Below are 13119 nucleotides of genomic sequence, written 5' to 3' on the forward strand. Positions count from 1 at the left end.
TCAGGTTTGCCATCTTGACATATGGATCACAAGGTTGAAGGAGGGGAAAGTGTTGAGGATATGGAACATTAGGGACAGGGCAAAGAGTCAGGAGGGAGGAAATGAGAGAAAGAGGGAGAAAAGGAGAAAAAGGGGAATTAATAGAGGGGAGAGAGACACAGTGGTGAGGGAAGAGGAGAAGATAGAGGGAGAAGAATGAGGAGACAGAAGGGGAGAGCAGGACAGGAAAAGAAGAGTGAGACACTTGAGAGCAGTCTTACTTTTGTTGTACTCTCCCAAGTGCCTAGTACAGTGAGCTGCACACAGTAGGCCCTCAATGAATACTATCAATTGAATGAATGTACCCTCCCTTCCACACTGTTTCCACTGATGCTGCTGGGATTTCTTTCCCTTCAAATGGGCTCTGGGGCCAGGGAAGCATCTCCTTGAGCTCCCCATCCCTGCAGCTTTAGCAGGATAAATTGTCTTCCGGTCTCTCCCCCTGTCTGCCCAGACAGCTTGGAGAATTCTCCACAGATGGGGCTGGGGGTTTGGGGTTCAGAAGCCTCTGTGATGGCTATTTAAACTCAGTGGGGCCGTATATCACTACACCGCTTCCCAGCCTGGCACCACTACATCATGTTGCTATTATGGCCCATTGGGCTTAATCAGCTCTGCAGCAGTACCGATTTCGTTTATTACTGTTTATTGTTGTCAGTGCTGCCACCCACCTCTTTGGCCTCGCCATGTCCCTCCTCCCTCCCTCCCCCCTCCCGCCCCTTCCTATCCTCCCCTTCCCCTTCCCCTTCCCCTCTCTCGCTCAGCTCTTTCCCACTCTCTCCTCTGTCTCCTCCCTCCCCCTCTCTCCCGCCCTAGAACCCCACTTTACCAGCGCTACCCCTCTTCCCCCTCCCCCTACTCTTCCCCCCACCAAACCCCCTCTTCACCCCCTCCCCCCTTCTCTCTTCCCCACCCATGCCCCATCCCAGTCCTCTTGTCCCACCGCCACCCCTCATCCCCCTCTCCTCATCCAGGGCCCTGCCACCTCCTTCCCATCCAAACCCTCCCCTCCCCCCGCCCTTCCCCCCCTCCTCCCCTTGCACCCACAGCTACTTTCAAGTGTGGCCTCTGGAACCCCCGCTCTATTACAGGCAAGCTACCTTTCATCCATGACCTTTTCCTCTCCCGCTCTCTCCTCCTCCTCGCCCTTTCGGAAACGTGGCTCTCTCCCGAAGACACGGTCTCCGCCGCCGCTCTCTCCGGCGGAGGCCTCTCCTTCTCCCACTCCCCCAGACTCACTGGTAAGGGAGGAGGCGTCGGCTTCCTCCTCTCGCCCCGATGCCGCTTCCGCACTATCCCTCCTCCCCCCTCCCTCTCCTTCCCCTCCCTCGAAGCCCATATCATTCGCCTCTACCACCCACTCCAGTTACTTGTCGCCGTCATCTACCGCCCTCCCGGTCCCACCTCCGACTTCTTCAACCACCTTGACCCCTTTCTCACCTTCCTCCTCTCCTTCTCTCTGCCCACTCTGATCCTCGGAGACTTCAACATCCATACGGATGTACCCGACGACTCCTCTGCCGCCCGCCTGCTATCCCTCCTCGACTCTGCCGACCTCCTCCTCCACCATACCGCGCCCACTCACCGACTCGGTCACACCCTCGATCTCGTCATCTCCTACCACTGCACTATCTCCTCACTCACAACTCTGAAATCCCTCTCTCTGACCATAACCTTCTCACCTGCCTCATCTCTCACACTCCCTCCCCCTGCAAATCTTCGCTACTGCCCCACAGAGACCTCCGCTCTCTCGATCCCATCCGTCTTTCCAATAGCATCTCGCCTCACCTTGCCGCCCTGTCCTCTCTTCCCACTCTCGACGAGCGGGTCTCCGCTCTCAACTCCACCCTCTCTACTCATCTCGACTCTCTCGCCCCCCTTTCCCTCCGCCGCTCTCGCTCCACTAACCCACAGCCCTGGATCACCTCCTCCGTCCGCCTCCTACGCTCCTATGCTCGAGCTGCTGAGCGCTGCTGGCGAAAGTCCAAGCACCAAGCCGACCTCACACACTTCAAATTTATCCTTTCCTGCCTTAACTCTGCCCTCTCCTCCGCCAGGCAAAGCTTCTTCTCCTCCCTCATCGACACCCATGCCCGTCACCCCCGCCGATTGTTCCGGACCTTTAACTCTCTCCTTAGGCCCCCTGTTCCTCCCCCATCCCCCACCCCTAATGATCTGGCCACCTATTTCCTCACGAAAATCAACACGATCAGGTCTGAGCTCCCCAAAGTCACCCCTCCGCCTCTCCCCTCCCCCACCCCCACCAACCCTCTCCCCTACTTTTCCATCCTTCTCTGCAGTATCCTCAGAGGAGATCTCCTCCCTCCTCTCAAGTGCCACCCCCTCCACCTGCGCTTCGGACCCTATTCCCTCTCACCTTATTAAAACCATCGCCCCTGCCCTCCTCCCTTCCTTAACTTCTATTTTTAACCACTCAATCTCCCATGGCTTCTTCCCCTCTGCCTTCAAACATGCCCACGTCTCCCCCATCCTAAAAAAACCCGCTCTTGACCCCACTTCCCCCTCCAGTTATCGCCCTATCTCCCTACTACCCTTCCTTTCCAAAATCCTAGAACGAGTCGTCTACAATTGCTGCTTAGAATTCCTTAACTCCCATTCTCTCCTGGACCCCCTCCAATCTGGCTTCCGTCCCCTCCACTCTACCGAGACTGCTCTCTCTAAGGTCACCCATGACCTCCTTCTTGCCAAATCCAATGGCTCCTACTCCATTCTGATCCTCCTTGACCTCTCTGCTGCCTTTGACACTGTCGACCATCCCCTCCTCCTCCATACCTTATCTCACCTTGGCTTCACGGACTCTGTCCTCTCCTGGTTCTCCTCTTACCTCTCTGGCCGATCATTCTCGGTCTCCTACGCTGGAGCCTCCTCCCCCTCCCATCCTTTAATTGTTGGAGTTCCTCAAGAGTCAGTTCTTGGCCCTCTTCTGTTCTCCATTTACACTCACTCCCTCGGTGAACTCATCCGCTCTCACGGCTTTGACTACCATCTCTACGCAGATGACACGCAGATCTACATCTCCGCCCCGTCCTCTCCCCCTCCCTTCAGGCTCGCATCTCCTCCTGCCTCCGGGACGTCTCCACCTGGATGTCGGCCCGCCACCTAAAACTCAACATGAGCAAGACTGAGCTCCTCATCTTCCCTCCCAAGCCCGGTCCGCTCCCAGACTTCTCCATCACCGTGGATGGCACGACCATCCTTCCCGTCCCGCAGGCCCGCAATCTCGGTGTCATCCTTGACTCGTCCCTCTCGTTCACCCCACACATCCTATCCGTTACCAAGACCTGCCGGTTTCACCTCTACAATATCGCCAAGATCCACCCTTTCCTCTCCACCCAAACGGCTACCTTACTATTACGGGCTCTCGTTATATCCCGGCTAGACTACTGTGTCAGCCTTCTCTCTGACCTCCCTTCCTCCTCTCTCGCCCCGCTCCGGTCTATTCTTCACTCCGCTGCCCGGCTCATCTTCCTGCAGAAATGATCTGGGCATGTCACTCCCCTTCTTAAACAACTCCAGTGGTTGCCTATCGACCTCCGCTCCAAACAAAAACTCCTCACTCTAGGCTTCAAGACTCTCCATCACCTTGCCCCTTCCTACCTCTCCTCCCTTCTCTCTTTCTACCGCCCACCCTGCACGCTCCGCTCCTCTGCCGCCCACCTCCTCACCGTCCCTCGGTCTCGCCTATCCCGCCGTCGACCCCTGGGTCACGTCCTCCCGCGGTCCTGGAACGCCCTCCCTCCTCACCTCCGCCAAACTGATTCTCTTTCCCTCTTCAAAACCTTACTTAAAAATCACCTCCTCCAAGAGGCGTTCCCAGACTGAGCTCCTCTTCCCCCTCTACTCCCTCTGCCATCCCCCCTTTACCTCTCCGCAGCTAAAGCCTCATTTTCCCCTTTTCCCTCTGCTCCTCCACCTCTCCCTTCCCATCCCCACAGCACTGTACTCGTCCGCTCAACTGTATATATTTTCGTTACCCTATTTATTTTGTTAATGAATTGTACATCGCCTTGATTCTATTTAGTTGCCATTGTTTTTACGAGATGTTCTTCCCCTTGACGCTGTTTAGTGCCATTGTTCTTGTCTGTCCGTCTCCCCCGATTAGACTGTAAGCCCGTCAAACGGCAGGGACTGTCTCTATCTGTTGCCGACTTGTTCATCCCAAGCGCTTAGTACAGTGCTCTGCACATAGTAAGCGCTCAATAAATACTATTGAATGAATGAATGAATGAAAGTTCTAAAACCTTAATCCACATCTCATCCCCAGGGAAGCCCCCTAGCTGAATGGGCAGACCAGGGCATAGGCAGATGGATGGCTCATTCTCACAGGGTCCTAGAAGCAGTTGGAGCCTTTGGCCTGACCCCAGAGCCCTTTGAGGTTGAGAGGAATTTTGGTAGTGTTGAGACTTGGTGGGAGACCACGATCTGCTGGCAAAGGACATAAAACTGAGCTGACATCTTGGGACCAGCTTCAGGGTAACCAAGGCTGTTCAGCCTGCCTCAAAAAGCTGTTGGAGTGGAAGTAATGGTTTCATTCTAAGGGGGTGCAAGTCCTGTCAGGGTGACATTCCCGTTTAACCCCATATGGAGTTGATGTCTTTGGTGATGCTGGTGAAATTGCTTAATAGGATGTTTTCTTATTAGACCCCACTGTAGCCTTAAAGACCATGATTTTGGAACGAGGTTTGATGCTCCCTTATTTTTGAACTATGGCAGTGTCCTGAAGCTATGCTGGCCTTGTAGATTGTTCTCTCCTTCTTTGCCTGTTCCTGCAATGTTCAGTAGTGTGTACTGCCTAAGTAGAAGAATTCTGTAACTGCATTAACATTTATGTTGCTGATGTAAATCTTTGGTTATGTGTATTTTCTTCAGGCTTATCAGACAGCAGCACTGTGTCAACTGTGAAATGTTTCATAATCATGTGCCTGTCTCTCTTCAAACTCAACCTATCAGTCCCCCAAAGGTCATTTTGACCTTTTCTATTATGTTTTCTACTTCTTTGTTTATCCAAGCATATTTGGATATTGTCTCTTGCCTAGGTAGCAAAATTCTGTGACAACATTCATTTTGGGGTTACCGATACAAATCTTTGTGTGTAAGATTTCTCAGGTGTAGGCTTGGTTTTCCTCAGTCATATTAGTCTTTAATATGGTGCCTAGTTTTTGAATGTCTTTTTGTACGAGTCTCAGGAGCACAATCTTCTGAAATTATCAGTTCCTGGTTGACTGTCTCAAAGACTTTGGATATTGTGTGTGGCCTGTTGAGTTGAAAGAATTTCCTGGTTTTTATATACCTCTACATCCTTCCACACTTTTTCTAGCAGATAAGCATCTTTTTCTGCCCCCTCTGTGGGCATCTGTGTTTCCTCGGTGTTTGGAAAAAGAACAAAGTTTGATTTCAGTGCATGCCAAGGAGACAAGAGAACAGGAAATGCATTAAGCTAACTCAATTGACCCATAAGTATATAGCAAAGAAAAGCCATATATAATTTAGTTTTGGTATTATGGGACACTTATTCCACAATCACCTATGCAGTCTGTGCAACATGAACATGTTTATTAGCTTCCCCAATTTATAGTGCCAAAAATTAGATAGGAAAGGTTTAGCTGGTAGAAATACAAATTTTGAAGTAATGACCACTAGTGGCTTTTATCTAATCTGGAGGTTTCACCATTTCCTCAGATAATACAGCTAGATAATTTCATTCTAGGTGGAAAATACCACAAAATGACGTACAATTGGACTCTCTAATTTATTCCACAACCTGTTTAGGAACAGAGAGTATTGACTACACATCCATTTCAGTTGACACAACCAAGTCATGAATGATTGGCCCCCTTTCCTTGGAACTTAGCTTGTATTTCTCTTCCTGTGGGAGACTGGGTTTGGACTGTGGTGTTGGGAGTAGGAGGACGGAGGCAGATGGCTATCCTATCTCTCCAACCACTACTTTTCTTCCTCCTCTTCCTTTCTTCAGCCTTTAACTTATGGCTGTCTCTCAGGGCTCAGTTCTGAGATCCAATCTACTATCTCTTGGAGAACTGATTAATTTACATGGTTTCAATTTCCATCCCTTTGCAGTTGATTGCCTACATCTTCATAACTGACCTGCTCTACAATATTGTATTTCCAGTTTGCTTTAGGACTTTACGTGAATATGCCCCAAGCTGAGCTCTTCATATTTTCTCTTAAGCCCTCTGCTCTGTCCAACTTTTCCATCACTGTTGACAGCACACCATCCTCCCAATCTCACAAATTTGTAACTTTGGTGCTGTATTCCTGTATTTATTTTCCTCCCTCATTGATCTGTCCTTAGGTCCTGCTGTGAAGACTTAAATACTTAAATAATATTTTGTAGCTCTGCCCTTTCCTCTCGACACTAACAACCACCATTAGTGACCCTGGTACCAGTCCTCAGCTCCACTCAACTGGATTTTTGCCATATCCACCTTCTTCGTCTTCCTACTTCTAGCCTCTCACTTCTTCAGTAGGCACTACATATAGCTATGTATCTTACATACATCACTCTCTTCAAAAATTTCCACTTGCTCCCCATTCCCACTAGTGAGAGCTCGGCACATAGTAAGCTCTTAACAAATACCATCATCATCATCATTACTTTCAAGGCCAACCGGCTCTTTCATGGTTTGATGTCCTCTGCTCCTACAGTCCAGTTCATGCTCTCTGTAAATATCAAGCAAATCTCTTTCTGTCCCTTTTGATTCTCCCACCTGCCGCTGATTGCTCTTCATTATTCATTTCCTCTACCCTTAAGATCCTCTTCTCTCAGCTTCCTCAAATTATTCCTTTTGCTCCTTCAAAGCCCTTGTATTATACAACCTTGTTAATGAAGCACTCCCTGATAAATCCTCCCATCATCCAGTCATGTTAGGCCTTCAGCCATTTCAGCCATCATTTACCACCCTTTTGTACTTTTTGTTTTGTTTTTTAAGCATGTATTTATTCACGCTTATGTGTTGATTTTCATCTAGTCTCCTGATTTTAAACTATTATATATTTATGAATTTATGTGTACCTTTTTACCCTGTTAGTTTATAAACTCCTCAATGGCAGAGAATATGTCATATACTTCTGTATATTTCACAAGTGTCTAGTACAGTGCTCTGTACAAAATAGGGGTTCAGTGTTCAATAGTGTTCATAGAACTAAAAGAATCTGGGGACCCTAAAGAATTCTTGAACTTCTTCACTCTCTAGTCGGAAATAATGTAAATTTAAATTATCAAGCCAAATGATTGCCGTTGTTGTTCATTTCCACCTAGACGACCCATTATTTTTATTTGTCAGTAATAAGATGGCAGTTGGATAACTGAATACAAGTATATGTCTGTTGTGAAAGAACAGGTCTGAAAATGATAATTTTAAAAAGCCAGAACCTGTCATAATGACTGTACTCAACAATGCTTTGATGTTCCGTTTATTTTACAGATATGTCTTCTCCTACTATGAAGAAGCCTGAAAAGCCATTGTTTAGTCCTACATCGCCACAAGATTCTTCACCAAGACTGAGCACTTTTCCCCAGCATCACCATCCCGGAATCCCAGGAGTTGCACACAGTGGTGAGGGCATATATAGAGAAGGATAAAAGCTTCTCCATTGTTTAGTTGGCTTTTGGCCCATATTCATATTGATGAATCTTAAATAGTAATTATTATATTCCCACTAATGGGTCCTAATCCCATGTATTTTACTGTTGGAAAAAGAGTCCTCAATTATGTTTCTAGGAGTGGAATATTTTCAGAGGCCTTAAAACACACAAGCCATGTTATATGGGGAACATTTGCTTTGCATGAACCAAGATATTTTTTTGGTATTGGTTAAATGCTTACTATGTGTCAAACACTCTTCTAAGCGCTGGGGTAGGTAAAAGACAATTAGGTCAGATACAGTCCCTGTCACGCTTGGAGCTCACAATCTAAGTAGGAGGTTATTTAAGCAGGTATTTAATCCCCATTTTACAGTTGAGGAAACTGAGGCACAGATAAGTTAAGTGGTGCCAAGGTCACACAGCAAGCAATAGGCAAAGCCAGGGTTTAGAACCCAGATCCTTTGACTTCTAGGCCTGCACTCTTTCCAATGGGCCATGCTGCTTCCCTACTTCGGAATGACATGGAAAAAGAGTTGATAAGATTATGTAGTAGTAGTAATAGTATTTATTGTGTAAAACATCCAGTTAAAAACCAAAAGAAAGTATAGTTTCTTCCACAAGTTTTTATGCTAAAAATGCCTTCTAAGCAGGAATTCTTTTGGGATTACACCTATGACAGATTTCCAAAGTTAAATGGGAAATAAACAATAGATATATCATTTCTATGTTAAAAGAGAAAGAAATAAAAAAAATCCAATTTATGTGAATTTTATGATATTCAGTTGCCCTCAGTCCCTGTAATGTTAATGGGAATCACAAGCACAGTTGTCAAGGAATGTCATGGTTTGTCAAATTAAAGTTGACCCTAATTAGAACTTATACAAATTAGAAGCGCATGCTTTTAAATCCAAGTGCTTGCCCTTCATTATAAATGCCATGTGAGAAACCTTAAGCATGCTCTCTATTCAGGAGAGCTCCTTAGAATACAGTAATGCAATGTTTCAGGAGCTATAGAGGGAGGAAAGCATTTTTTACCTATTCCATCAATTTTTCTCTAGAATCATATAGACCCCTAGAATTGGAAGGGACCAAGAGAAGTCATCTGGTCCAGACCCCTGCTTCCAAACAGATGAGGGACTAGATCATCCAGCACTGAAAATATCTCTTACTTTAAAAACCTAGTATTTAGTTGACATGGGGAATTCTTGTACACCAGATTTATTAGCAAGAGCACCAGAGGATATCCATTATGCTTGAAGGTGTTAGATTCAAGACAAACAAAAGAAACAGGTCTTTTCACAGAAGAGGGTATGTCAAGGAAATTCATTACCACAGGAATTTCCATGAGGAATTGAGAGGGAAGGATGTTAGGAGGTATATTTCTCACATGAAGACAGATGTAAAAGGGAGCACTGTACCTCCAGTTGCCATTTGGTACAATTGTAGAACTAGTCTGCTGTGTGACCTTGGGCACGTCGCTTCACTTCTCCGTGCCTTCCCTTACCTTAGTACAGTGCCTGGCACATAGGAAGTGCTTAACAAATACCAGAATTATTATTATTGTTATTACTGGATGCCCCTTTAGCATAGCTTAGTTTGGCACTTCTTACTTTTGTTCTCAGCTTCATATGTATGTTTATCTTTTTAAAAACCTCTTTTGGTGCCCTGTTAATCAATCAATGGCATTTATTGAGTGTTTACTGTGTGCAGAGAACTGTACTAAGTGCTTGGGAGAGTGCAATATGACAGATTTGATAGATACGTTCCCTCCTCGTAAGAGGCTTACAATCCAGTCCTACTAGACTGTAGTTAGTCCTATACTAACATATCTCCCCCAGTTTTAATTAAAACCCCACATCCACTTTTACAATACTCAGTGGGAGTGGAAAACAGCCAGTCAACATCCTCACAAACATAAAGATAGTTATTAAGTCCTGCCTTAGTTCTCACTTCTTTAGGCTAAACAATTTCAATTTGTTTAATATTTCCTTAGAGAGTAAGAATAAAGTGTTCTGATGAAAATGTAAATATGATTCCAGTGGTACAGAGTATAGCAAATGTGTTTATTTCTCATACCTTCTGTAGCACATTTTTCTTGACATGTCCTAGTACTTCATTGGCATTTTAAATGTCAAAACAATCTAGGCCTACTGTGATTTCTTTGTTTTTTTCTACCACTTAGCCAGTGTTTATATTTGTTCTGCTTGTTCTGAAACACATTATTTTGAACTTTTTTAAATTTCATCTTGATATTTTAAGCTTAGTTTTCCAGTTTGTGTAAGTCACTATTCCCACCTTCCAGAGAGTTAGCCATACTTAATTCAGTATCATCAGGAAATTTAATGAGTATAGGTGTATGATAAATATGCCCAGTATGATTTGCTCTTCTAAAGTACATGTTGTTGCTTTCTAGTATTTTATTATTTTTTAGGTGTTTTCAAAATACTTGATTGCTAGATCATATGTTCACTTCTCTTCCTAGGTGTCAATATTAAGGTGACATTTCTCTTTTTTAATGATGAGCACAACCTTTGCTTTTTCAAAGTTTTGGGGTCTTTTCCTGTCTGCCATGAGTTCTCAGAAGGAATAACTACTGGCCTTGCAATGATATATGTAGATAAAATAATTTGAAATCTATAGAACAGAAATTCATATTTCACTCCCCCACCTACTCCACAAAGGTAGAGATACCACCTTTCAGATCCCCGACAGATGTATCCTTGGCTCTCTCTCCGGAAGACTCCAGATTGACAAGAGTGTGCTCTATTTCCCCTAAACATCTCTAATATCACACTCCTTCAGGGGTTCACTGTAGGTTTATACAGTCACCTGACAAGAATACAGAAGAATTATGTAGCATATTTTTCTTGACATGTCCTAGTACTTCATTGGCATTTTAAATGTCAAAACAATCTAGGCCTACTGTGATTTCTTTGTTTTTTTCTACCACTTAGCCAGTGTTTGTATTTGTTCTGCTTGTTCTGAAACACATTATTTTGAACTTTTTTAAATTTCATCTTGATATTTTAAGCTTAGTTTTCCAGTTTATGTAAGTCACTATTCCCACCTTCCAGAGAGTTAGCCATACTTAATTCAGTATCATCAGGAAATTTAATGAGTATAGGTGTATGATAAATATACCCAGTATGATTTGCTCTTCTAAAGTACATGTTGTTGCTTTCTAGTATTTTATTATTTTTTAGGTGTTTTCAAAATACTTGATTGCTAGATCATATGTTCACTTCTCTTCCTAGAGGTCAATATTAAGGTGACATTTCTCTTTTTTAATGATGAGCACAACCTTTGCTTTTTCAAAGTTTTGGGGTCTTTTCCTGTCTGCCATGAGTTCTCAGAAGGAATAACTACTGGCCTTGCAATGATATATGTAGATAAAATAATTTGAAATCTATAGAACAGAAATTCATATTTCACTCCCCCACCTACTCCACAAAGGTAGAGATACCACCTTTCAGATCCCCGACAGATGTATCCTTGGCTCTCTCTCCGGAAGACTCCAGATTGACAAGAGTGTGCTCTATTTCCCCTAAACATCTCTAATATCACACTCCTTCAGGGGCTCACTGTAGGTTTATACAGTCACCTGACAAGAATACCCAAGTCCTTGGCAGGGGCATGCTGGATACTTGCAAGTTGTGTACTAGGGAGAATTGTTTTACCTCCTCCCTCCTCCTACAAGGAGATGGGAAAATCAGATTAAATATTGTCTTTAATCCAAAAACATTGCAGTACTTTGGAAATTTGAGACAAATTTAGGTATTTCAAAAGGTTTGTGTATTATAGAAAATCTTTGGCCTGCCAAAGTCTGCTTTAGGACCAATATTTTGTTGATTCTGTATAGTGCTCACAGGTTGCTCATCATGTTAACAGTTGCTACCCCAGAGTATTACAATGGTTTCTGTGTAACAATCTGTTTTACATAAGGAAATGATAGTTAATTGTGAACTCTACCCTGAAGGAGTAGATAGGACTATGGCATGGCATGGCATGGCATGGAGTCTATGGCATGCAAAGGAAAGAGCAGAGATCGTCAATTTTTATATTTGGAGTTTTGGAGTTCAGAACAGATTTGCTGCTACTGTATTTGATGCATTCAAGACTATTATCAAAAGCAGGAGAAATTTATTTTCTTATATTTTATGGCCTACAAAACCCAAGCAATTCAAAATGAAATATTAAAGAAAATAGAGTGGGAAGGGATGAAAAATGTGGGGAAAGGCAGGATGTGCTTTGAGAAAAATGCTGCAGAGGCCCCCCCCCCTTCAATTAATTCTACCTGCCAAATAAGAGAAAAGTATGGATTACATTATATCTATGACAGTTTAGCATAGTCCTTAGTAAGTGCATAGTAAATACTTAGAAAAATACTTGTATTTTTATTCTAATGATAATAATTATTATTAGACAGATTTCATGGATGCACCCAAGTTTTATACTGTGGCATATTTTAGATTATATCATTTGTCAGCAAACTTGAAAAATGTGTAGATCACTGAACACATTGAAAGGGGGCCTAGTGCTGAACTGACCACCTGCTTATACACTCAAACTCGAGCTATCAGTACGATCAGTGGGTCAGAGAGTGGAATTCAAGCATCAAGAAAGATAAATCTCAAGCACTTAGAGAATAAAAAAACCTGCAAGGCTCTCTGATACCCTATCACAATAGCCCTGCTGGAACAAGGAACACAAACTAAAGAGCACTACATGCTCAGTAAATGGACACTTCTCAGGGACACCATCTATTAAGTAGCCATCAATACTGTGGGTATAGCAAAGAGACACCATCAAGATGGATTTGATGAAAACTACTCAGGAATTTTGAAAAACAAAACTACTTGCAACTAAACAAGAAATTACTGATAACACTTTGTAGCTCCTTGTGACTGATATAAAATGGAGGTTTACAAAAACCTTCATAGGGACATACAGGTAAATCCAAAAAGCATATGTGACCAGTGATGGGATAAAAAAGCTGGAGAGATCTGGGGATCTCTAATAACTTTTACTACTTAATAAAGAAGATTTTATGGCTCCATAAACACTACCCTGGCAACAATGAAGAGGAGATGAAGTCATCCTCATCATAGGTCAAGGGGGAAGCCTAGAGGGAAAGAATATTAAAATGAACTACTGAACATGCTTTCTACTATTAAGAAGTAGACCTTCAAAGTGTAGGGAACTAGACTAAATGTAAAGTCAATCAATCAGTCGTATTTATTAAGTGCTTACTGCGTGTGGAGCACCATTCTAAGCCCTTGGGAGAGTGCAATATAACAATACAACAGAGTTGGTAGACATAGTTCCTGCCCACAGTGAGTTCACAGCCTAGAGGAGCTCACAGCCTCAACATAATAACTTTAGCTTAAAATTTTGAGTATGAGACTTCAGCAGTCAAAGCTATGATCAAAAGGCATTCCTACAGAAAAATTACA

General features: G+C 43.9%; 1 protein-coding gene across 10 annotated transcripts in view; it reads left to right on the top strand.

Annotated features, from left to right (window-relative positions):
• NFIB (nuclear factor I B) overlaps positions 1-13119 on the top strand; it is a 312498-nt gene that overhangs the window by 259683 nt on the left and 39696 nt on the right. For all 10 annotated transcript variants that reach the window (XM_029055083.2, XM_029055080.1, XM_003428627.3 and 7 more), the window contains one exon: positions 7506-7637. In XM_029055083.2, coding sequence (XP_028910916.1) covers positions 7506-7637 — 132 coding nt within the window. The remainder of the gene's footprint in view (positions 1-7505; positions 7638-13119) is intronic.

This window comes from Ornithorhynchus anatinus, chromosome X5 (assembly GCF_004115215.2).
Source record: "Ornithorhynchus anatinus isolate Pmale09 chromosome X5, mOrnAna1.pri.v4, whole genome shotgun sequence".
NCBI classification, from domain to species: domain Eukaryota; kingdom Metazoa; phylum Chordata; class Mammalia; order Monotremata; family Ornithorhynchidae; genus Ornithorhynchus; species Ornithorhynchus anatinus.